Here is a 27076-nt window from a genome sequence, read left to right on the forward strand (position 1 = left end):
CACTTCTGCATAAGTCAAYGAATGGGTTGACTCTTCAGAAGACAGTGCTACAGACAGTGATGAATAGTCTGGAGATAGATATTTCAACTTTGATAAAAATCATGTTTCAAAATAGTATCTCTTGCACCATGAGAGGGAAACAGCTGTAATTGGGCATTGGAATGGGCTGCCCAAGGAGGTGGTGGAAGTTTTTAAAACACACTGAATGTAATACTTAGAGCCATGGTTTAGTTGATAATGTGCTGCCAGGTGATAAGCTGGACTTGATGCTCTCWAACTGTCTTTTCCAAMCTAGTTAATTCTGTGRTTCTTCCAATCACTCCCCCAATAGATTTTCCCAAACAGATTCCTGTACCTCCAGGGGAGAGYGTGAAGACACCCATGGGATATCTGGACAGGGTGTTTCCTGCACCTGCTGATCCCCATCCCTGAATCCAAGAAATAGGGGGCTTTCCACATCACCAAAACTCACTTTGTTGGTGTGATAAGAAACCACAAGTTTTGTACGCTGAAATCGTGAATGGCATATACAAGAGACTCTGCCCCCCCGCAGAGCCCCGGGGAGAAGCTAGGCAGCCCCACACCCCGCAGTGGCCCAAGAAATCTGCACGAAGCCGAGATTGCCGCCCTCAGCCGGGCCTCGGCTAACAGGGAGTGAGGCAGCGCCACGGAGCCGAGAAGAACATGCAGAAAGTTGGGGAACTTTCCGTAAATCGAGAGCCGCGCCCGGCAGCGCACCTCCGGCCGGGACTGTGGAACGGGCGGGCTGCTGGGGAAAGAGCCCGCCGATGGACTAGCTGATCCCAGAGCGGGCTAGTTAGCTGGCGGGCTGCAGGGGAAAGAGCCCGCCGATGGACTAGCTGATCCCAGAGCGGGCTAGTTAGCTGGCGGGCTGCTGGGGAAAGAGCCCGCCGACGGACTAGCTGATCCCAGAGCTGGCTAGTTAGCTGGCGGGCTGCTGCGGGAGCGGGCCGGCTGCTGCCGCGGGAACGGGCTGCCTGGGTGGCTGCTCCGGGAGCGGGCGAACTGCTGAAGGAACAGACGGCCGGGCCGGCTATTGAAGGAGGGGGCCAGCTGGCTAACTGGCTGCTGCAGGAGCGGAGCGGTGCTTGGCTGGCTAAATGGCTGTTTAGCTGACGGACGCACTGCTGCTCGCACGTTGCGGCTGCTGAAGGCGCGGGGGCACCGCCCATGCGCTCCCGTTTCCCGGACGCGCCCCCGCGGCCAATGCGCAGCCGCATTGCTTCGAAACAGTTTGTTGCTCACGTCGGAGAAGCCGCTTCCGTTTCCAACGCCGCATTCCGGCCACACCTGCCTGTGCCCGAGCCCCGGCTCGCTCCGCCGCCCGACCCACCCGAGGAAGCCCCCGCGTTCAGCAGCCCCAGCGAGCCATGTCGGAGGAGGGTAAGGCTSCGGGCCGGCCGGCTCGCTCCGCCGAGAGCGGCGGGCCGGACGCGGCGCCGSCGGGGCGCGGGGAACGCTCCCTCATCGTTCGCAACAGCCCCAACGCTGCTGCCGAGCCGGCCGGGCCACGCCCACCGCGCCCGTCGCTATTCGCCCGTTCCCGCGCGGCCCGCGCTGCCATTGGCTGCCGCTCCTGCCCGTCGGCACCGCGTCAGCGCCGGCGGGGTCTGGCGGCGCGGGGGCGCGGCTCATGGCGGGCGAGGCCGCGCCGTTTCCCCTCTCGGGCGTGCGGGCCCAGCGCGCCCCAGGGCCTCTCCCCGGGGATGTGTGTYCCCGGGACAGGACTTTCGGGGAAGYWGTGTGACCCAGCCACAGCTTGGTTGCGTCAGTTGCACTGTTGATGGTGGGGGAAGCTTTTGCTTTCTATAGTCTTCAAATGGCGGGTGACTGTAGTGCTAAAATATTGGGGAGACTTTGCTGTGGATCAGAAGGGTCTCGGGTCTGACAGGTTTCCCCAGCGCTAAGGTTACTCGGATACAAAGCCTGAGTGAGAAAGAGGTGAATGATGCTCCCAAGTGAGAGGCCCGACCTAATGAGTTCTCTGTCAGAAGACACAGTGCACAGCGCAACTCGGGTGTTTTAGACGTCAGACATCTTTAGTTCGGACAGAAACAGAGCTATTTACGCCAGTTACATGTTTCACCTTGCTCTTCAGAGGGGTGATGTTTTTGCAGACTCAGATTAGTTTAAGCTCATTTAGCTTGTTGCTGTCACAGACGTATCATCTAAAGAGGGCTGTGTCTTCTTCAGGCCAATTTCCTTGTATGACTTCACTGTTCAAGGAACTATTCTGGTTAAGGCACARCCGCTTCACTGTGCAGTTCTGCAAGTGCCARCATGAAGTGAAAGAGTAGGACCGACACGTATCAGGGTGGGAGCGTAGCAATCCGATATCATCCTTATTAAATAAACATACACAATGGTGTGTTTGTTAGTCCTTCTTTATCCTCAATTTTTTGGTCTCCTGATTGGCTTTGTAACTCAGTGACCCTAGCAAATACTAAGCCTGTACTAATCCTGGCAATAGAAGAGMTATGCCATTAATAATAACCTTTGGTCAAAATGTGCAGTATGAGCTCCAATCTTAATAAATACCAGACGTCTTTGTATGAGAGTGACTTYAGCTTGACTTTCAGTGGTTTTAGCATCTCAGTGATCCAAACATGACATGTAAAGGTACAGGAAGTCTGGTTTTATTTGTTTGCTTCTCTCTGGTGATTGGTTTTATGAGCTTAATTTTAGTTTCTGTTGTCTTAGTTTGTTGGAAATTCTGACAACAGCAWTCTAAATTAACTCTTCCTTCAGTGTTCAGAGGCTGTTGTTAAGCATTTTATGTTGAGTATTCTGGGTTTCTGATCCCTGACAGCATATCTACAGGAAGGATAAAATAATCAGAAGTATGCTAAATTCAAGGAATTGACTTGAGATGAGTTGCTACCATTTTTTTCTGAGTGCAGTATTTAAACATCTCTGTAAAATCTAGTTGGCCTTACACATGGCTGGCTCTTGCACCTGGGWGTGTTGAGATGATTGTTTGCAGAAATACAGAGCTGTGTCTAATTGACCTGTTAGAAAAAGAAAACACACCAGATTTCTGTGGAAAGTTTTCATGATTTTCAAGGAGCCYGCCAGAAACTCTGTAGTAGAGGTTGGGATAGGATTTAGTGCTGAATGGTGGTTTCAGCTCTCTTTCTCATCAGCCTCCCTTTACCATTCTATCTGTACTTGATGGTCACCTACATTTCTRTTTCTGCAACAAGTGACAGCATTTATGGTTTTATGTCTGATTCACTACAAATCCTTCTTTATTCCACTGGCTTATGTGATGTATTTAATCAGTAGCATACTTGCGAAAAAGGAAAAAGTACTCTGTCAGTTTGTCTTCAGACTTCAGCTGATGCATCAGGCCTGGTTGTGTTTCTATGCTTGTACATTATCGCAGTACACAGAAATCTTAAAGCTCTGTTATGTCTGCAGTGAGATCGAGTTAATAGGCTGAGGATTACTTAGAGTTGCGACAGGATGGTGCTAACCCTGAAAGGCACAGGTGTCCCCGGGCTCTCCCTTGTGTTAGTTCACTTTTCTGTGTAAGTTCGTGCAGGAGTCACACCATAAATAGTGCAGAATGTAATTGTGACCYGAGTTAAGGCTAGCAATCTCTCCTTTTGTGGCTTAATTTCAACCCAGGTTAGTTCTTTATTWATTTGGGTGGGGTTGCTTTGCTTGATTTGTTTTGGTATGGAATTTTTAGCTCCTAGAGTTTTTTTTGGCTGTGATGTCTTCCTTTTTAACTCTGCCTTTGAAAGAGTTCATTTGTTGTTTGTTTGCTTGGTTTTAGTGTTTCTCGATGTTTAATACCAACATCTTCCCATCTTTAAATTATTTCAGAGAAAATTATTCATCTGTGAACTTTCAGTGTCCTATCTATAGTGTTAGGGGTCTGTATGTATGTGTGTCCCAATTTTCTTTATGCTGTAGTTTGGTTATATTGATCTTTCATTCCTGAGTTTCACGTATTTTTTTCTGTTTTCAGCTCTTTTCACCAAACTCTGTATTATTTGGTGACAGGGGGCTGAGTGGTAGTAAAAAGATAAGCAGTCATTTCGTTCTTGGAGTGTGTCGATCAAAATGACAGTATTTCCAAAGGAGAGAGGAAATTCTCAATTACAGTTACTTTAAAATATATCTTTCAGATGGTTAATGGGAATCCTTTGTGATGCTTGGTTTCACAGTGCTGCATTAAAAACTGTAATTTAATATAGTACAGGGCTAGACACAGAGTTGGACCTTTTTTGGGTGCAGATAATTCAAATGTAAGTGCCTTTAACTTTCTGCAAGTACCTGCTACCTGATGCTTTTGTGCAGAAGTGAAGACACCCTCCTGATGAAAGAATTCTAAATTATAACAATAAACATCTTAGAAATCAAGAAGATCCCCTCAGATCCTGGGGTTTTAATATGGTCATTTCACTGTGCTGCTCTGTCTATAAATGTCTTTCACTAGAATACACTTTTTTTTAATGAACTTCAACCTTTTAGCATATCCTACTGCCGTACTGAAAATACTAAGTCATAGCCTATATCATGTAACTCAGAGTATGTATTGAGTCTGAAAAGGAAATCAGTTTGGTCATGTTTTATAATTTTAGATGTCACTTGAATTTCCAAACAGAAATTTAGAGTTCTCCTAAACTGATAACTTGTTCCACTAATTGGATAAATCCACCTATTTAATAAGTCTTACTAATGTGTATTCCACTTTACAGTAAAAGCTATGTTTGAAATATGTAAACGTAAGGTATTTCCTGAGTCACACTTTTTAAATGCATTATTTCCTTTCAAGACTTACCAGAAAGGTCTAAATATGTATGTAATGAAATTTTCTGTCAGTGGAGTGAGTTTATGCGTATAAATTACTAACTTGGCACAAGAAATGCAGTTGCATCTTCATCCAAGTCAGAAGTAAAAAATACCATGATGGCTTAATTTTGGTGGTTTTTTTTTTTTTTTTTACAAGAAATGCAGTTGCATCTTCATCCAAGTCAGAAGTAAAAAATACCATGATGGCTTAATTTTGGTGGTTTTTTTTTTTTTTCAGGAGCACAAATTAATCCATAGAATTTGGTAGTTTGTGGTTTCTACCTGAGAGTCAGAGTGGTATTTCGTACTGTTTGGTTCTATATATGCCTGGTAATATTCCCTTTTCCAACCACTTTAAAGAAGCATCAGAATATTTGGAATTGTTTAGAGGACTAATTTGCAGTGTCTTTCAGATTATGGGTAAATAGCTGCAAGTTTTTCTTGTCACAAGTTTTTGAAGGTGTGAATGATCTGTAATATGCTATATTCTAATTTTCTGTAAGCAAACTTCATTTAATTCTCATCAGTCTCATAAACAAAATATTTTTGATCATACGTATATATTCCTCTTGCTCGTGAAATGTAGGTAATGTACAGCAAAGACATTTAAATTTGTCCATTCACTTTAGAGGCCAGGCAATTAGAATGCATTAGGAAAAGGAAGAAGTGGTTGGTATAAAGCAGGTGAGTCTACGTTCTTGCAGCTGCATTCCTTATTGTTGCAGTGACCAGTCATACTAATAAGCCTTCATGGAAATGGGTAGTTTATTCTAATCTCCAAGTTTCTTGACTGTGCATGTAAAAGTGCTGTTCTGAAGACAGAATAATTTCCTTTCCGTGTGTGAAAGCAGCCACGTTCAGCAATGGATGATGGAAATTAAAAGACGAGGGGGTGATGAGGATCCTGGCTGTCATCTGAGAGCCAAAATTCTTGAGAGGCTACTGCTTGTTGCTGCATTGCTTCCACGTCATTGTAGCAATGCATTATAATTTTTGGTTTTTTTAATTGAGGTGGTTTTCCTTTCTGTGTTTTCCAGTTTGGTTTATGTTTGTTCTCCAGCTATGAATTGCTGTAGCTACAGGCTTTGGAAACACTTTCTGCCCAGAGTCCWCTGCACTGTTGAAATAATGATTTTGGAACTTATTTAAGGGAGGGTAGTAGAGGGTATGGAAGACTGAGCTTTGCTTTCTACGTCAACCAGCTGTAGAAATTCTCCTGACTTCTGATCTTACTGGCCTTCCTGTAGTCCCGATGGAGCTGCTTAGACTTTGCTGTGTATTTGCTATGTGGTGATTCCSCAGAATTTTCCCTCTTCTATGCTCATCACTCTCTGCTGTTGATTTGAGTGCCGTAGTCGCTCATCAGGTAGGGTTGTTTTGCTTGCGTTACTTGAGTGAGGCATGAGATTGATGGCAAAGATTATGAATAGACAGTAAATTCTGTGCTTTTTAGGGTTKCATAAACAACATTGAATTTGTATTGCTTCATCTGGTTAGGAATAGAAAGAGGATTGCAGGACAGCAGAGGTCTAGCTGTAAGTAGGGCATTTGTCAGACCATGCACTAATCTGGCATCCTGGTTAGGGAAATTGGCAGAGAGGATTCTTATCCTTCCTGCTTCCATGCAGATGCACTTCTACTGACTTTGTTAATTCTCTCCCAAAGTAGGTAGAATACTGAATGACTGTCAACAAAAAAATTTGTGCCTGTGGGACAGTTTAATTATTCAGAACATGCTAATAACTCAGGTTAGCGTGCAAGGAACTTCAGTCAGTGAATATCACTGAAGTGTTTTGCTAAAACCTGCACCTAAATTAAATTYATGAGTAGGCCTGTTCACTTCTATACTGATGAAAACTGGCCAAGAGTTCTCTTATTGGCAGCCTAAGCAGCATATCCTAGCATGTGTCCTCAGCTAAACTCCTTTGTGCAGGTCAGCTCTGCCCCAGGTAGTTTTTTGGCTTTGTTTACAGCTATAAACAAAGCTCTTGACTKCGTGGCAGTTGATGGGTGTTACTGAACAGACCATCAATTTCTTAATCTGATGATGGCCAAATCAAAACYCTGCTGGTATTATGTCTTTTGAATTAGATGAGAGTATTGGCCAGAGGCAAAACTGAATGAACTGCATTTCTACCTTTTGGCCTCTAAGAAATTGGAAGAGAGTAGGATTTGGAATGAATTGATCATATGAGAGTAGAGACTGAGACTGCTGTTCTACTCATACAGTTCTGATTCGTTGCTAGAGCTCAGTCCATCCTATGCACTGAACAGGGAACAGATCCCGTGGAAAATTCAGCCTATAGTTACAGTGTAATTATGCACATGTGCTGGCTGAATTTAAGTTTAATTTATTTGATTGAATTTAATTTTATTTCCTAACTTTATGTGGTTCCTTCCATTAATCTGTTACATAAAAAATAAATTGTAGTCCCACCCCGACCCTGTCAAAACCACTGGATCTAGAAATAGTAACTCTAATTCAGTTATTCTAAAACCAGGACATTTTTCTCTTGATATGGTGTTTTTAATAGGAAAAAAATCTGGTACTGGAGATTTGTCATTCAGTGTTTCTGCACATTACTGCATCGGGAACCAATGTTTGGGTTGATCTGAATACCAAGTATACAGCTAGGATTTGTAGACTGATTTGTTACAAGTGTATTAAGCAAGTCTTATTTATCAAAGTAAAATTTCAAGATCAAATTAATACTTCTTTTCATATGCTAAAATATGTAAAGAGTGGAGTATGTAGAAGTGGTTGTTACTGACATAACTGTTCCTGTTGAGGCTTTAGGAAGAACTGGGTTCTGAATAGCTTCAGAAATTATACCAGTTAATCAGTGGTAAGCTGCTTCCCTTATAGTGTGTGTTGAAACCTCAGGGTCTATGTTTAAAGGTGACTTTGCATTTAGATGTTAAAGTGAAGCTGAATTTATAATGGCCTTGGTACAGTTGAGATAATCCTAGATGTGGTACAGGCACTGCATTTGTCATCTGCTGCTCAGAACAGCCTGTAGTCTCAGCTGTTTCTCTTTCTGCATCTGGTAATAGATTATTTGTGTGTGAAGACTGAGGACGAGGATGAAGCCATGATTATGGACCATGGAGACAACGGACTGTCCACTSCAGTGCAGCAAAACTCTGAAGCAAACAGTGCTGTTCACCACRTGGGCCAACTTGCCTATGGTAATTACTGTTCATTTTTATTGTGATAGTTTTAATGCCATATGGTCAGTGCTTTTGTATTCAATGTTTTTTTATATTACCCGTATCTTTAAAACACATTTTATTAGAAAGCTACTTTATAGAAATTGCTTGGCAGTGCTTTTTATAAGGAGGTGTCTGTTAGCTATTACTTTAGAGGTCTTTATAAATAGTGAACCTGCTAAAAAACAATGTTTTAAAAAGACAACTTTTTACTTGTAAAAGTACCTAGGAATTAATAAGGAAGCAATTTGGAAAATAAATGTCGTGAAAGACCCTAATCTAAAAAAATGCGATTTTAGATAATCTGTCCAGTGTAACTTAGTAACTGGAGATACTGATGTGTAATGATAGCAAGATGGTTGTTTAGTGTGATAAATTATTTGCTGTAAGTAGCCATTGTGATTGTCTCCAATTCACTGTATTTAACATGAAAGATCAAAATCTYTCAAGAAATCTTACCCAATGCTTTACTGGCCCAGACAAAAATTATTCATAGTTGTWACAAGCATTTGGTAAAGTCCAGTAGCAGTATTACCAAATCAGTGAGGAAAACAAGTAGAACTAAGTGAAGGCACTTTCTAGTTTGGAGGGTTTTTTTTAATCTGTTAAAAATCTACAGTTAACTCTGACGTAAGTTACATCTGTTTCCTAGTGTTGTTGGGTACTTCTAAGAACCTTTAGTCTTTTAGGTCTTTTATTTGACAGTAGAGTGTTCTGTAGTTTTYTGTACGTTTGTGTCTGAAAACAAATTTGGGAGTGGAGGGTGGTTTGGATGGTTTACTTTGGGTTTTGTCTCTATTACTTAAAACAAACAAAAAACCCTGCCCAAAAAAAAACTCTCCTGCCCAGGAAGATGTCACAGAGAGTTGCTCACCTTGGTTTTAGGAAATGAGTAATTATTTCATTATTAATAAAGTAATCATGATGAGTGCAGTTGTTTCATAGAAGGTAAAAGATGGTTTTGTTATTTTTGGGCATATTAGCATTAGATACTGTCTAGTTAAAATCAAGTATAGTGAGATACATGAGTGAAACACACCACAAGTTTGTCTTATAACTATTGAACTTTGAACTGAAATTCTGATTGTTTTTATTCAACCACCATCTTAGAACAGTATTTTGTGGGTCAGTGCCTTTCCTTCACATCTTGTTCTGTCTGTCCAAACAAGTTTCTTTTACTTTTGTCTTGTATCTTCTTGTCTACAATACTGTAGCTGTCAGACCAAGTTCAATATCAGACATCTAGGTCTTTATTTCTTCATCTAAGTTTATTTCTCCCTGCATGCTGCAGAACATCTTTTACTTTGCTTTTTTCTTAGCCATTTATGCCTACAAAGTTAGTGTTACTTTTACTGCCACTTTTTAAAATGTCATTATATTTGGAAGAAACAATATTAAATTGAATTTGCCACTTTTGATCTAAATTAATTGTATTAATAACTTTGATAATATGCTGGCAAGCAGATTTCAAATAATCAGGCAGTCTAAAAGTTAAAAAAAAAGGGTGACTGTGCCTGGTTTTACTGTAGTGAAATGTTTATAGCAGTCGGAAACTTGCTGATGTGCTTTGCTTTTCTCTTCACTTTCCCAGAAAGCGAAGGCTTGCCAGTGCTTGCTGATCAAACAGCCTCACAAATGAGCCGTTCTACAATGATGCAGAGAAGAAATGGTCACAGCCCTGAAAAAATGGATTTTGTGTTTTCACMTAATAAAAGAAAACGACTTTCTCCTGCTGTAATGGAAACCAATGTGGTATGTTTCACCAAACAGTAGCCCTTTGTTTTCAGGCCAGTTTCAGTATTATTTGGAATATCATTTTTCTTTCACTGTTGTGTGATGATATGACATCCCGCTGAAGATTGGTAGGATATCCATACATGGATGCTTCTAGCAAGTCTCCAGCCTCTTACTCTGCAGTCTGTCTGTACATCCAGAGTAGCCCTGTCCCAGGTACAGAATCCAGCAGTTCTTGTTAAACTTCAGTTGAGTAGGTGGTTGCCCAGCCTCTGATTTGCGCAGATCTCTCTGCAGGACCTCTCTGCCTTCAAGAGAGTCAAAAGCTTCTGCCAATGTAGTGTCATCAGAAGACTTAGTATCCCTCCCAGTCCTTTCTCCACATCATTTATGAGGATGTTGAAAAGCACAGGGCTGACGATGGAGCCCTGCAGAGCCCCACTAATGACAGGTCACTGGTCTGATTCACACCAGTCACCCCATTCACTGTAACCCTTTGTGCCTGGCTCATGAGCCTGTTGCTCACCCATCACATGATGTGTTTATCCAGCTTTGTGCTGGACGTTCTTTCCGTAGGATCCTATGAGAGACAGCCAAAAGCTTTCCTGAAATTCAAATAGGTACATCAACTTCATTTGATCAGCTAGGTGGGTTATCTTGTCATTAAACAAAATTTTAAACTTAACATTAAACATTAAACTTTGACAAGCAGGACTTTACCTTCCTGAATTTGTACTGGCTGTGACTGATGACACAGTTGTCCTTCAGCTGTTTTTCAGTAACTCCCAGAATAATCTCCTTAATTTTACCAGTCACCAAGTTCTGTGTGTTGTAAACAAAAAAAAAAAGCGGCACCTAGCCTTCCCAGCCTTCCTTTTCTAAAATAGAACCTGATTAGTTAAGAAAATAAAATTTAAAAGAAAGAAACAAGAAAACACCACCAGTAGACGCATTAAATCCGTGGTGTRTGGTGGATGGGAGCGTCCATCCAGTAAAAGGAAAATGCCAGGATTGTCCAGGTGGTGGCGCCGTTCTTCCTGGCTACAAGCAGGTTTCAAGCCGAGCGAAAATTGTCTGCTTTTGACATTTTTTACAGCTTCTGYGTGCAGTTATACCCGCTGAAGTCTCATAATTTGGACTCAAAGGTCTTTTCCAATCTRAGTGATTCTGTSATTGCAGAAGTTTGGCTGTATAGTACATATAGTTAGATGACAAAGCCCTGCCGTTAGAATAAGCAAATAAAAGTGCGTATTTTATATATATATATGTGTATATATATATATATATATATATATGTGTGTGTGTGTGTATATATATATATGCACATATGCATATATCTACATGTATATATATATATATACACACATGCATTTACGCATATACACCACACACACACATACATATGCATATACATAGATACATACATATACATATAAATGTTTTTTATATTATTTCCCAGATGAGAACCAGGGAAGAAGAATATGAAGATAGTGACAGTGTCATTTATGAGTATGAACCAGACTATGAATGTGTAAGTTAATTTTCATTTGYTTGACTGTGAAAAGCTGATTTGGGGATGGGTATTTTGGGGTAGGCTGAAATAACGTGTGAGATTTGAAGTTGGGATTTACTTGCTTAATGTGATATCCTAAGCTTGTGTATATATTAGTACCTTACACTCTTTTCCTTTTTTTTTTTAATGTTTAATTATTATTTTAATGAAAAAGGAGAGCATTTTATCTGAAGCTTCCTACACTGGATATCAGCAGAATCCACTTACAGAGGTCCTCAGTTATTGCCAGGTATTTTTTTTTCTTTATATCTGAAATGGCATTTAAACATTTTTAGTTAAAATTCAGGAAGAATTGTATTGTATACTTGACAACCAGTGACTTGATCCTTTACAGTTGTTCACTTGTTAGTTACCGACATAACTATAATATTTTTAAAGTAAAACTGATCTCCTTCRTATTCTCTGAACTGTTCAATTTTAATTTTCAAATATTAAGCTTTAATACAAAATGTAAAGTCTGGATACTGGGAAGGAGCTTCACACTAAAGGGAAAGATATGGTGTGTGAAAATGGGCTGTGATACACACCCAGCTATTGAAAGTRCATTTTGTTTGCCAAAGGTGTGCCAAAAGTCCTGGTAGTGTTGTTTTTGTGAGTTCTTTCCTGTTGACTTCTGAAGCAGTAGCTGGCAAAATTGAAAATAATTGCACTAAAAATTAAACATCCTATATTTATTCAGGTGAGCACTTGTGTGACTGGAATGATTCGAGCCATTCTTAATGGAAGTCAATTTACAAGGGGCTTGTAGCCAAGTGTTAATGTCTTGTAAGTCTCCTTAARCAATCAGCAGTGCCATGGAAGAAAGYTGACTGAGTTTTAGGGAGGGTGTTTAGCTTTTAATTGAACTGTCTTGGTTTCTTCAGGTTCAGGTTGGGTTCTTGTGAAATGGTACTGTTTTCAGTCTTAYGTTTGTTGACAGGCCATGTACGATGCCATACAGAAGCTGGATAAAAAATTTGACCTGCTTCATCGTAAGGTCTCAGAGATGCAGCATRCTCGTATAAAGCCATTATTGCTCAAACCTGTGAGTATTAAAGACTTAAGATTTTTTTTTTTTTGCTTTAATTCTCTCATTTCCTCTGAGGCTTATTTTAAAGAATCCAATCCTTTCACTAAGATTAAATTAGTAGCAAAATAATAGACTTAGAATCTATTTCAATTTCAGTTACTTGAGATTTCTGACTATGTGCCACCTTCAGGCTCCTGTGTTACTGACTGGTGGCCACAGATTGGCAGTGAACCCCATCAGAATCRGGATGCTGAGAAAGATGMTGTAAAATTCTATTTGTATTGGGAKGAACAGAAGTGAAATGTGTAGGTGCATCTTAAACTTCAGTATACTGCTGTTGCACCTTTGCAGTGTGTGATGTGCTGTCTCATTGGTTTCACAATTAAAAGAGTTTAAGCATCAGTCAGATTGGTTCAGTCTACTTACTGAATTTTAGATCTCAACAATGTGTTGTCTGTCCCGTCCTGCTGTGAAAAGAGGGAGTCGGGGAGGATTCTTTTAATAGATTTCTTGGACAAAAAATAAAGCGCAAATGYRGCAATATTCTATCTRAAAACTGTTTATTGRTAAAGAAGAGGAATAGAAAAGGGGGATGGAAGGGCGATTGAAAAGACCAAGGGGTCTTTATTGGTTTTCTTAATGAAAACCCCTTTTGTAACGTTTTTAATAATGTTTGRTATTGAGTACACTATTTATTTTGTTCCTAAATGGTCTGACCACTGTTAACTAAGGAGACACAATATTAGTCCTTGTAACAATGGTCTTTAAAAGGAAAGTATGATTTTTGAAAAAGGTCATAAAATCCATGATGACCTTTTCTGTCAACAACACTGCAAAGCTTTTAATGTGGCAGAGATGATACTGCTTCAGGATATGTCAAGACAGCAGTAAGGCCATTTGGTCCAAGGGTGCGTGAAGCTGAATTTCACACCTTTCAGCTCTCAGTAGAATACTAGACTTTATTTGGTMTGTGTTTTTGCTGTTAACTCCTAGCGTGTTGTGTCCACACATCCAAAACCACCAGTTTCAGGGGACAAACTGATCTTTTCACCTGCAAATGAACCCTGTAAGACCTCTGCACTCTTACCCTTCCATCTGATATGCAGGAAGCTGCTTTTTAATGTTTTGATTCTTGATTTAAAAGTGATCCACGCTGCTTTTTTTTTTCCTTTTTTTTTTTTTTTTTTTAATTTTTTTGTCCCTATGAAGAGCAAGATGTAAGCTGCCCACTATTTTCTTAGGTTCTACCATTTAAAACCATCAGGAATGCTGTTGGGTATTTTTTTAATAGTTGTACCACTGCTGTTCTTGTGAAGGTCTAAGGGAATGGTTTGTGGTAAAGGTACTTTTTTCTGTTAAATGAACTCCAAAAGCCGGAGAATCAAGCTTTCAAATGCATAAGACTTAAGATCATAGCTTTTTTTAAGGTTCCAAGGGTGAGATGTAATAAGATTTCTCTAAACAAACAAATAAAACCACCAAAAGTAAGAAAGCCAAACCCATATGTGTAATCTACATTTGTGGCCCCTGGTCAGTGACTTGTGTTTCGAACTAGAATGCATGCTGTATATTTTTTAATGAAAGTGCTTGGAGTGATGGAAAATATAGCCATTTTTTGTTTGTCTGTACCAGTCTCTTTGGAATCTTCATTTGTAGCTGAGATCTGGATGTTTAATGTTTTCAGTTAAAAAGAAAGAAGAGAAAGTGTTTGGGTTTTTTTGGTTTTTTTTTTTTTGTTTGCAAGGAAGCTAGCATGGCAGTGGACACATTCCTTGAAAATTCATCAGCCAATGACTGGGTCCATGACTAAAAATTTTAAATTTTATTTTTCCTATTTAATTTTCTATACAGCTCTAGAAAGTAATTTTGCCAACAACTCCMAGTAGAAAAAAAATCATTGAAACTGACCAGATAAACTCAGTCTTGCAAATACAAGTGAGACTAGAAGAAAGTAGACAGAAGACTAAAACATGATAGCTCTGAATTRATGATAGAGACTGCTTCAAGGAAGAGTATGCTGCCAATAGCRTTGGTTTCTAAAATCTAGTTTTCCTGGTTTGCTAAAAAAAAAAATTATCAGCTATGTCTAATTTAACCTTTAAATTGTTTTCTTAATCATGTTTGCAGAAACCAGTTGGATTTACATGCAGAAGTTCCAGTCATTTTTCCCCAGGAAAAATAAGAGTACAAAAACATATGGAAAGGGATTTAAATCTTCATCTTTCTTCATCAGGCCAGGGAAGGCATAGCCCAGTTGTAAGGATTCCTTTACAAAATGGCCATGTTCACAAAGTAAAACGTGCCCAGCAGAGTCTTCAGCTTGAATCTCAGCAGCCTGAGATKGGAAGGCAGAGCCCACCACTGCCCACCATAGTTTCTACACATTCATTGCATTCATCATACACAGAAACTAATGGGATGCCTGACCTTTCTCCACAATCAAATCTTGCTCCCAGTATTGTGGAAAGTACTGTCAAGGTTGAGTCTTCACCAGTGGCATCATCATCGATACCAGCACCATCTGAGCCCAGTCAGGAAAAAAAYGCTGTGGACTTGAACTACAGAAATGCATCTGGGGACATGAATATTAGTGAAGAACTACCTTCTTCTTCAGTCTTCATCAATCGTAGCTTTGGTAAGTTCCTTTGTGATAAATACTCAGAAACAAAAGCTAAAAAAAAAAAAAGGCTGGTACTACAAGAAGCCTTTGATTTATCATAGGTGCTTTTGATTCTTTTAACTCTAGGTTCTCTTTTTCTTTGTTAATGAACCTTTCTTAAACTGTGCATAATTCACAAGTGCTACATGAATGCTGTCCATGTGTTGGAGAAGGCAAAAGAGATTGCCACTAAAACTTAAGTGAGGCATATGCCTGTATGCGTGTTTTAAGAAAGCAGCGTACCTGATCTGTGTGAAGGAAATACCTGCTTTCTTCTTGTGGAGGATTTTATCAGTGAAAAATCSTTTCTATACTCAAATCCTCCAGTGTTTGGTTTCTTTCAAAACACTTAATTCTGTGGAAAACAAAGTCTATAGATCATTGCATTACAATGAAGATACTCRTATAAAATAGTATTGTGTCTTAAAAACTAATGCATTTTTGAAGTTTAAATGACCTGAGTTATGTGCAAGGCTGAGCTATGATTTTTTCATTGCTTTTGGTCTAAAAAATAAGTTTGTACAGCTGAAGAGCTGCATGAATAGTAGGAGAAATTCTTTAGATGGAAATACCTATTTAAAAATTAACAGTTACTAAAATAAACAGTTCATGATTTAGCAGTTCTGTATAAGGATATGCTGGTCTGTGAGTCAATGTCTTGAAAACATTCATGTGTAAAATAGGCAAGTATGAGCCTTGTGGACTGTTGGGTGTCTTAATGTATTTTCTTGGGTGTTTTGATTTCAGTTAGTTGTGTTGGTAGTTAATGTGAGTCAAAATTTCTGTTACATTCCAATTTAAAGCTGCTTTTTTGAGAGCAAAGATAAATAGTTAAACATAGTAGATTTATTAAAGATAAGTAGTAATACATAGTAGAATTAACTGTAGTAGAGAACATACTCTGAGAGTCAAGAGGAAGAGTTTGAAAAAACACTTTGTTTTTAACAACTTCTTGGGATTTTTAATTTTTTCTTTAAATATTTTTGTTGTACAAAAGAGTTTGTTGGTGACCCAGCAAGAAATGTAAAAGTTCTTGGAAACCATTTGGCGAAGGCTCGGCAAAAGACTAAACCCAAGTATGCAGCGCGCCACTTGGTCCGTGTCTTGTTCCCCAAGAAAACTTTATTGTGCAGCGTTATGGGATCTAATTCACGAGGGCGCAGGACATTGGATCCAAACAAAATTGCTGCCATAAGAGGTATGTTGCCTTTCCAAATGCCCAGATTTACTTCTTTCATATTTAACGAAGTTTTGAACTTACAAGGAGTTTCTTTCTGTATGTTTCTGGCTAATCATTGTCTGGGAGCWGGTGAACAGATAAATGCCATAGTGGATGTGCTCCACTCTGCAGTGTCTTTTTGTTTTGAAAGTCCTGCTTTGTAATTCTCAGTGTTTGTTTTTCTTCAACGTGGATGAAACAATTCCGATTTCTTCTAATTTTGTGTACAACATGTTCATCGGTCATGCTTGCTGTCTCTAAATTTTTAATTGTAATTTATTTTGTGTTTGTGTGTGCCATGGGTTTTGTCAGTGGCTTTTTGTTTAGTTGATTTGGGTTGGTTTATGGCCATGGTATACTTTGGACAAATATTAACTGATGATTTTTTAAATACTTTAATGTTCAATTCTCTTGATTGAGAAATGGTGAAGRTGGAGGGGATTCTTTTTWAAATRTCAAGTCATTTACACAGATCCCATSGCAWGTATGTGTTAAAAGGTTAAAATTGAGTGTGAGGTTATATAAGCCATTACCCAAATAGGGTAATGCCGTTGCTACAACTATCTCTGTTCTTTTTAGGGGGCAGGGGGAGATTGTTGGTTTTCTGGCGTTTTTTAAGTTACTATGATAACTTAATTACATATTTCTGCTAATTACATATTTTCGCTAATTCTACCAGGAAATGCAAATGCTTAATATAATAAAAAYACTGTTCACAACACCTCAAAAAGTATCACAGAACAGCTTGAATTCATAGTKCTATTTAGCTTCAAAACGTAAGTTTACTACCTTTATTTATCACTGTAAATCTAAAGCTTGTAAATGGAAAACAGTAAACATGAAGTTTTTGGTAGCTTTCTTTCWCTTCCTCAATTARGATRTTTSTAAATACTGGCTATTGTCATGAAGKTTAAAACGTTTTCTATATTTTATGTGCAGAGTTTCTTGCAACTAACTTTCCAACCTATGATTTGAGCGAGCATGGAAAAGACTGGAAAACCTGTATCACAAATGTCAATGCTATGATCCGCTGTTTRCGCTGTGAAACAAAAGCAAACTTAGCAAGTTCTCCTAAGGTGAGGATTTATTGAGTACTCAGTTGGTGCTGTTTTCTCAGACTAATCATTTGACCTCCTCATTGTACAAGTGCTGTAATTGGAAGCTCCTTGGGTGCTGTCTCTGTGTTGTTCAGCACAAGCCTGCTGACTACAGCACTGTTTCTGTGGGGAATACTGGAATATGCCTTTCTCTGCTTTGCCTCTTCCTGCTCCTGCTTCCAGTGTTCAGTTAATAGATGTTCAGGCATAGGATACTAGTGCAAATTTGATTGAGAGGCTTAAACATGTAGCTGGTATCACTTGTTTTCATAGGCTTTTTTTTCAGATATATCCARCCATGCATTTCAGTTTTATGTTGACTGAAACATCACTCCCAAAATGCCTGCAMCTCCATTTACCTCTGCTTCTAAAATGCTCTGTGCACATCTTCAAATACCTATTAACTGTTCCACCTGTGATTTTCATTATAGAAATTCAGGAGTGACTRTATTGTAAATATCTGAAATCTAATTTATACTAAATGTGAAATAAAATGGAACACTAATTAGAAAAAAACTAATTAGGTAGGCTTCTCTCGGTGCGTGTGCTAACCTCATCTAATGTTTCAGGAGACTGCTGAGGGGGAAGAAAAAGTGACTGATGCTCCTGATACATCTCATTGTGTAGATTTAAATTATAAGGAAGATAGTGGAGGCAATTCTCAAAACTCTCAGAAAATGACCGGCTCCACAATTGACACATGGCAGAATTCAGGACTGGATAAGATTGCAGAAGTTTTCCACACATCTTCAATCAAGAAACAACAGTCTTTGGAACCTATGGGTAAACTAAGAAATGTTTGTTTTCTGGAATTGTTTCTTACATTTTAAATGGTCAATGAGAGGCAAAATAGCTACTGTAAGTATAATTGTGTAGTAAAGGRATTTTCTAAACTATTCTGACTCTTCTTTTTCTCTTAAGGCAGTCATTCGTTGTATACATAGCATGTCTTTTTGGGAATGAACAAGAACACTATATCTGGCTGACAGAATATATGTTTGCATCTACCAGTGTCCCATAAAGCATATCCACTGTGACACTGGGAAGTTTAGTTTCAGTTACTCTGTTCAGTTGCCCTGGCTTTTTTTCTTGTTTTTGGTAGATACTCTGCYTTAAGCAAGTAAGCTAGTTCAGAATATCTGTTGAATGGTGTTGCAAYTTCAGTWAAAAAAGCACACCTTTCTGCAAAASTGACTCCGTAAGACAATAAAAATCTTAAATCAGCCTTTTTATTTTCATTTATTTTAAATGAAAGTGTGCAGTATACAAATGTATTGGGAAAAAAATCCATGTACAGCATGTGATGCTTAGAGAGCCTCAAAGAAAATGAGCTTAGTTGCCCTTGGAAATACTTTATTTGATTAAGATCATTTTCAGGCTGTATCAGATCTGTTCCTGCACCCAAGATTTGTTAGTCAGATCCCACACATCTCCTTATGTACTAAACATTTTGCATTTTTTCTTATTAATGTTTGCAGTGAAGTCAGGTTGGAGTAGTTAAAAAATACTCTCTTTTTCTGCTTCCACTTACAGGATCTAAGCATCATTTAAATAGAACTTTTTTTTACTTATTATTGGAATAGCATCATCTTTGCACATGAGATGAAAACAAGTTAGAAAGCAGTCATTARTAATGCAGGTTACATTGCCAGCATTGCTGAAGGCCTATCAGAAGTACTGTTACATGGTTATAAACCAGGCAGGGCTTTCTGACTGTTTGGTAACGTGTCTGCAGTACATTTCATGTCAGCACTAGCTGCAGTGTTCTACGGTTTTGCTCTGGTCTTTCCAAGCAAGTAGAGCAGGTTTTGGGTGATCTTTTTGTGTTAGTTTTGAYGTAATACAGCTACTTTGAAGCATGGTTAGTGTTGGATGAGTAAAATATCTATCTGTCTTCCCTCCTTGACATCTTCTCCAGAACCTCTCGGGAGCCCATGGCGCAATGTTCAGTTGCCTTTCTCGGTAATTTACGTCGCTAAGGGGAAGACACGGCCAGAGCTGTCAGCTCGCTTCCTRATTCGTCATATGTTCCCTGAGGATGTGCTGGTGAAAAGCAACGTGTATGGTAGTCTTGATCGTGGYATGAGCCCACTGGACTCCAACAAAATTAATGCTCTCAGAGGTAAGTAAGAAAATCTCTGTTAAGTCATAATGTGGGGAAACRAATAATTTGAAGTATTAACTTCAAATCCGGTGAACAAAGCATGGAGCTTCAGAAATTAACCTGTGAAACTGTTCTTACTGGCATTGCTGCAAGCAGTAGAACAAATTGAGAGGAAGTAGATGAAGTTATCTTTTAGCAGCTCAAKAAATTCTCCAGATCATGGACCTATATTGTATGGGAAAACTCACCTGCCATGACACTGGCTTGAAAGGGCAAGGCAGTGGGAGATGGGAGCAGAACCTGAGGATTCTGGAGGACGTCAGAGATAACTTCTTGACACAGGCCATGTAGATGAAGCAGAGAGCAGAGATGTCATGCATAGCAGGTTATGGCTCCCTTCAAAAAAGGGTTGTTTTGTGATAATTGGTGGCGGCATTGCCTGTAGAGATTATGAAATCATGGCCCTCCAGATCCTGAGTAGAGCTAGAAGGGTCTGAGTACAGGCTTTGTAGCTTGGGAGAGCAGACTTTGATATATTTGGGAAAGTCACAGGTGGGAGCTTGTGAGGGACAGCTCTGAATAGGGGACAAGTTCAGGAAAATTGACAGCTCTTTAAGAACAGCCTTCTGCAAGCACACGAGAGTCCATCTTGACACTTRGGAGAACTGAGGGAGTAATGGGGACGCAAGGTGGGCTAAGTAGGGAATTCATAACAGCTCTGGAGCAAAAAAAGACATATTTAGAGATTGGAAACAAGGAGAGCTTATGAAGTGGAATTTAGCAACTGTTGTGGTTTAATCCAATCAGGTAATGAAACGCCACACAGCTGCTTGCTCACCTTCCTTCCTGTCCTGTTCCCCTGCCCCACCCAATGGAATGGGGGAGAGAATTGGGGAAAAAGGACTGGATCTGAGGGTACAGCATTAATGCTAAATAAAATGGAGCTGTGACTCACACCCTCCAGGGTGGTGTCTGGGCATAGCTTGAGGGACAAAACATGCCAGAAACCATTCCCAGCACGGCAAGGACTAGCTGGGGAAACTTTGCCATGTTTGTCTCCAGATATTTCCATATAGAGACACATTTTATTTCTTGACATTTTGAGCTTAAGAAGCATTCAAAAAATCTATTAAAGTTGGTCTTAGGGCTACAGGAGCACCATGTAGGCCACAGAGCAGATGAGAGACCRAGTCCTGTGTCTTATGATTGCAGCCAGGCCATGTCCTTTGGCTCTGGGACCAGTGGACTGTCCCTGGCCCTATTTCCTTTAACATAGCCTGATTGGATGGCAGCACCAGCTCCCTGAGTGTTACACTGCAGAGCAGGAAAGGGCCCCACACAGCCTTACTGTAATTCCAGAAACTGGTCACTTTTGGTGAAAGAAGAGACTTTAAAAGGTGTTTTGTGGACCATGTACAAAAGCTCTGTAGGCCTTGTCTTCTTAGGAATTCCTAGGAATTCCTGTTCTGTGCTGTTCCTCTGCGGCCAAGTATTGTTGAATTTACTGTTGGGGATGGAGGTAAAGAGAGCTTGGCTGCTGCTTCAGCTAACAGCTTGTTTATCCTTTGTCAGCATTGTTTATAGCAGGAGCATCCTAAGGCACTAACTCTCCCCTTCACCTCTCTGGAGCAGAGTGAAGTGCAAGAGCACAAGTTTTTATCTCCATTATTCCTTCAGACTCAAGTTTTTCTGGCAAGATGGGTTTCCAGGTTTGTAACTACAAGTTAAAATATTAACTGTAAGCAATAATACTCAATTAGATTTTTACTTGCTGGTATATGGAAGAACAAAGCTGACACAATATCTACTAGCTATACCCTTCCTTCTAATTTGAGTGTAAATCTAGATTTTAATCAGAGGAGAGGCAATGTTGCCTTTGATTTGAAATTACAGATGAGAATTCCTTTTCAGTGTTTATTTAAGTCTTTTAGAGTCTTCTTAGAGAAAACATGTAATTTAGCTCAGCTCAGAAGGACAATCACTTCTCCATAACTTAAAAAATTATTTTAATTTTGGTTTTAAACTACTCATTTTACTCATGGRAGAAAGGTACCATAGTCCTACCCTTTTTATTGCTACCAAACTCAAGTATTTGTTTACTGATCTTACTTGCAGTATGGCAGGRAATGAGCTCCTGCAGTTTTTCTGTCACTCTTATTCCTGTACAAYTGTGTTATGCTGAATTGCTGTGTTTAATTTTAGTGACTATGATTTTAAGASATCCTCTGAAGGAGAGCTTGGTCCTGCCTAATACTCATCATTCTGAAATGGATACCAAGATTTCTTTTCTCTAGTTGACCACATTAGAAGCTGAAGTTATTCATTTAATGATCAAGACCACATACATGGTCATGTTTTCTTTTCATTTTTTTTGTTGTATGCTTACACCTTTTATTACGCATTTTTGAATCTAACAGAAAGCAGGGAAACAGTATCTGTCCTGCTTTGCTTTTCAAGGCTTGTAATATGCCTAGCTGTCCTGGTTTGGTAGCATGCACTTGTTTTAGCTTAATTACATCCAGAAAGAGTGTATAGCTTGCATAAATAATTGATAACTCACTATTACATGCTTGTTTATTTTTAGACTTTCTTCAAGAGAATTTTCCATCCTTTGATCTAAGTGAAAGTGGATTTGATTGGAAGGCATGYGTGGCTGCCATAAACAGCACCATCCGCAGTCTCCGGCATGAGCTTAAGAAAGCCACGGCTGGAATSCGCCAGAGAGGCCTGGCAGCGCCGCCGGCGAGCGCACGGTGCCCCAAAGAGTCCCCCTTCCGTAAAGCCAATGGAAAGTAATGCTCTCATCTCACGGATTGAAGCACTCTGACAATCTGTCTCAAATCTAAATTTAACAGGTTTTTATTAATCCCATGTAGAAACCTATAACATCGAGTTGTCCCATTCAATGGAGTGGTCAGCAGCACTAAACAGATCATGTCATGAGACCAAAGTTAGCAGAAGACTTGGGAGCCCTGACTCTTTGYATAAGTAGTGTTTTTGCTCCTCAGAAATTACTTTTGCTGGTCTCTGCAGCATTTGCAATGTGCTCTCTCCTAAAAGCATCTTCTTCTTATGATTCATTGAATCTGAAAGACTAATCTGATTAGAAAAGATGCACYGTGCATCAGTTCAGCAGAAGCAGATGGAAATAAGGAAAGAGTTGTCCTCCTTGGAGGATGAATCATAGCCAGCTAAATTATCTCATTATGTGTGAGGAATGAAATTTGCTATGACAATTGGATATCTTCAGCAAAAATAASAGAAAGGAAAAAATATTTTTAATTGCATTTGGTTGATTTGTAGTRTCTGGACTTGATGATCTTAGAGGTCTTTTCCAACCTTAATGATTCTATGATCTGTCACATTTTTGCCCCCTATAGAAGTCTTTTTTGTAGGATAAGTGGCAGACAACAATGTAAGCACACCTGGTAATACTACTTTGCTCTGATTKAGCTCTACGAAAAGGACAAAAAAAATCCAAAACAAACAGTCCAATGGTTGGTTCTGTTTTTTTCTTAATGAAATTTAAGGAAAATACTTCTTCAGGATCCTGAACTACGCCATCTCGTGGATACTGCAGCTAAAGCTTCACACTTTCAGCAAATCCCTTGTTGCAGGTGCATATGAGGTCCAGAAAAGCACTTCTCTGTCAATAATAAATGTTCATGCCCTTGCCTTTCTTTTCTGTCCACACAAGACTAAKATTAGTTAGTACACTAAGTTATATATTTAAAAAAACAAATGAACTAACTAATTTTAACAAACTAATTTTGAAAATCACTTGGATTTTGAATTCTTAAATTAATTACCATGTAGATTAATTTCACATCTTGCTCAGTTTCATTTTTAAGTTAAAGTTCAAGAGCAGTAACTGTACAAAAGTTAATGGGGTTTTTTGTTGGGTAGGTTCTTTGTTATTTGGGGTTTTTTGTTCATTTGTTTTCAAAAGAGGAAGTAATCATAGAACCATAAAATATGCTGAGTTGGAAGGGACACATCAGGATCATTGAGTCCARCTCCTGATTCTGCGCAGGACCATCCCCAAAAATGACACCATGTGCCTGAGAACATTGTTCAAACGCTTCTTGAACTCTGTCAGGCTCRCGCTGTGACCACTGCCCTGGGGAGCCTGTTCCAGTGCCCAGCCACCCTCTGGGTGAAAAAMCTCCTGAGATCCAACATAAACCTGCCCTGACACATCTTCAGGCCGTTCCCTCAGGTCATGAGAGTGAAGAGATTGGTAACTGCCCTTCCACTTCCCCTTGTGAGGATGCTGAAGACCACAATGAAGTCTCCCCTCAGTCCCCTCTTCTTCAGGCTGAACAAACCAAGTGACCTCGTATGGCTTCCCCTCCAGACCYCTCACCATCCTCATGGCCATCCTCTGGACACTCTCTAACAGCTCAATGTCTTTTCTTGTATGKTGGCACTGCCCACAGGAGTCAAGGTGAGGCCAGCCCAGTGCAGCAGAGCAGGACARTCCYCTCCCTTGCCTGGCTGGCAATGCTGTGCCTGATGCCCCCAGGACACAGCTGACCCTCCTGGCTGCCAGGGCACTGCTGGTTCATGTTCAACTGCCATTRAYCAGGACMCCCAGGTCCCTTTCCATGGTGCTGCTCTCCAGCCTGTCCTTCCCCAGTCTGTGCACACAGCCAGGGTTGCCCTGTTCAGGTGCAGAGTCCAGCCATTAGCCTTGATTATCAATTCCATACGGTTGGATAAGCCTTTCTGTTCATGTTTTTCAGCATCAGTCACACAGTTCTCCCAGTGTCTGTGCTGGCTGACTGGTGTGTGTGCTTGCCTTGCCACTTCTGTTGGGTCTGAGTGCAGTCTTGGAGGTCCAACTGCTTCACAGAAGGAAACTGCTTGAAAGACTGGCACAGGGAATGGATTTTACCTCTGAAAGCTGTGGAAACTGGCTTCCAAAATAATGCCCCTGTACACAGCAGAACTAGACCTRTATCTCTCCTCTCCACGGCAAAGGTTTCATAGTTTATTTGTTAGCAATAGGATGAAGTGAACTTACTCATTCTCACTTCAACTTCTGTTGAAGTCTAACAAACAGGCAGTCTGTATTATATATAGGACCAGCTTTTAAATTGCAGGTTAGGTTATGCAATGGCCTTATCAAGTATGAAATTARTTAGTAATTTAAGTTCCTCCTGCCACCTCCTTGCAGAAGTCCTTTGTAGGATTTAAGAAACGGACTGAATTTCTGATTTTCTTTTCTTGCTAGAAATGATGTACTGCAAAATTGGTTGTTGTGGTGTCCTAGTAACAATCTTCTGTTACTGTTCTATACAGTCCTTGTTGTAAATGCCAAGAAGTTTGTTGTGTATATAGATATTACTAGTTTCAAACCTCAGAAGAAGCCAAAAATGCTTATATTTTTTCAGTAGTTTTATTAATTATTGGTAGAAGGATATATTTATTGAATTACATGTCTGGCACTGAAATTTTTTAAGTGTGGTGCATACCTATAGCTTCCTTATTGAAAAGAGAATTGAATAATTGAAGTAGAGATAGTTTTCTTGTTTCTGTTTCAAATGTATTGAATTTTGCTAACTTTTATAAAGTAAATATAAGTATTTTGCTGTTAGGAATAAAGTATTTTACAAATAAAACTAACATATAGCTCTTTGAYTGCATGTGTGTGTCTTAAGTATTTCTTGCATCATGGATCTACAGTTCGAGTACAGTTTAATCTGAAGAGATTTTTCTCATGTCCTCTAAAGTACCAYGGCTTTGAGAGATCTGCTGGTTGAGGTGAGATATTTTCAGATTTAGATTGCCTTAACTGTAAAGCAAAACAAACTCTTCTGGACTTGACTTGTCAGTTACAGCTGTGTGCAAATTATCCAAAACAGATTTCCACAAAAGAATGGCAGTTGCGTAAAATCTTTAAGAAAGTCCTTTAAATTCATGGATTAGTGGATGATGCCTTATTCATGCAGTGGAATCAGTTTCTGTGTTAGCCTTTATTCAAGGGAYGAACAGGGCTGGCAGGAAGCACTGTGTGTTCAGTGCCAGGTGCTGTGGGTCCCTGGATGTGACCTAAGGAGCGAAGAGCTCTTTGCTGCACTTGTGTCAGGGAGCAGCTTGAGCCGCAGGAACGGGCACCCTCAACAGGCAGGTGTGCCCTTCCCACCATGGAGCTGTGGGTGGGCTGGTCCCCAGCAGGGGCCACTGCCAGCACCACAGGGGACAGGGTGACGAGCCGGGTGCAGGGTGTGGCCGGCAGCACCGTGGGTTTGAGTGTCACACAGGAGCCGGGGCCCTGCAGGACTGGGAATGTGACTGTGAGTCGGACACTCTGCGTCCCCTGCCCAGCAAGGGGGCTCAGGGCATGGGGCTGGCAGGGGGTGACATCCTGGGCCCCAGGCACAGGGGTGGCCAAGAGGGAYGGGGACAGGCTGCTCAGGGCACCTGGGGCTTCTTGGTGCACCCTTCGGGCTCTGAGCAGAATTCTTGCTGATTGCACAGTGTGGATGTAAATAACCCCTCTTACCCCTGTGTTCAGCTTTTATAGCCAGAACTCATGCCTTAGAATAATATCAATACTTGCTGTTTTCTTCAAGTGTTTAATCAGATAATCACAGGATTTTAGAATAGGCTGTAGAAAGGGCTAAATATTTGTGCAGTTCTTTATTTGTATTTTTTTAATAGATATGATAATGCGATCATTTTGTACATCTCTTGTATATTTACTGTTTTCCTTTGTTCAGTGTGTGGTATGATGATACCCGTGCATGAAGTGAGAACTTTAAATGTCACCTGAACTACAGGCTTATGTAGGTGTTTAATTTACAACTTCAGCATAGATTTTTGTTGTTGTCGGTTGGTTGGGTCTATTTAATTTTTTTTTTTTTTAGTACTCCCCTCCAGCTTTCAACCTTAAGTGGTGAAGTGGCACTGATTGTACTACTGCGTGAAATTCACTTCAGTTCTGGGAGCAGGTCAGTCCCTCGAGTGGCTGGAAGGGCTATACCACCATCTACCGACAGCCAAAAGTTTTGCTGAGAAACCGAAAACCTCCCTGATTGAAACTATCACTAGATATTCTGACACAGTGATGCAGTTCTGAGAACTTGGTTGGTACTCTCCCTGAAAATTTGAAGATTCAATTCTACCTGTGCTTTATCCTTTTAAGCTAAATCTTTCCATTTTAAAATGATCAAATTTCAGTTGGGATTGTTTGTTCAGTGAGATTTTTTTTTTTATTTAATTTCTTTTAACATCATCTGTGAATCTTTAACGCATGGGGCAACTGTTCACATAGTTTTGTATGAGTAATAAAATGTGGGAATGATGGAACACCAGGTTCAGCATCCTCTTTTCTCACAGCCTTAGCAAATTCTTTGGCATTTAATCTATTATTGTGAACGTTCCAAAGCTGGCATCTGTTTTATAGGCCCCATTGCCTCGGTTGAACCCCAGGCAGCCACTGGTTCACTCACCCCAGTGGGAYGGGGAAGCGGAGTCTGAAGGGTGAAAGTGAGAAAACTCATGGGTTGAGATAAGTAGAATTTAACAGGTAAAGAAAAACAAGAAATTAATTCACCACTTTCCACGGGCAGGCAGGTGTCCAGCCACCCTCAGGAAAGCTGGGTTTCATCACGTGTGAGGGTGACTTGGGAGGACAAACTA

The 27076-nt window shown here is 40.2% G+C and overlaps 1 protein-coding gene across 1 annotated transcript; it reads left to right on the forward strand.

Annotated features, from left to right (window-relative positions):
- The first annotated feature begins 1261 nt into the window (after window positions 1-1261).
- BEND2 (BEN domain containing 2) lies at window positions 1262-25656 on the forward strand. Its single transcript, XM_057375113.1, has 12 exons — window positions 1262-1404; window positions 7879-8013; window positions 9626-9786; window positions 11228-11299; window positions 11496-11570; window positions 12261-12365; window positions 14478-14985; window positions 16007-16207; window positions 17168-17304; window positions 17895-18108; window positions 19244-19447; window positions 22014-25656. Exons 1-12 carry the CDS (start codon window positions 1392-1394, stop codon window positions 22223-22225), a joined length of 2037 nt encoding a protein of 678 aa, XP_057231096.1. The 5' UTR covers window positions 1262-1391; the 3' UTR covers window positions 22226-25656.
- Window positions 25657-27076: the final 1420 nt, after the last annotated feature.

The sequence above is a fragment of the Malurus melanocephalus genome, unplaced genomic scaffold (assembly GCF_030028575.1).
Source record: "Malurus melanocephalus ecotype Western Australia unplaced genomic scaffold, MMel_1.1 scaffold_239, whole genome shotgun sequence".
NCBI lineage: Eukaryota > Metazoa > Chordata > Aves > Passeriformes > Maluridae > Malurus > Malurus melanocephalus.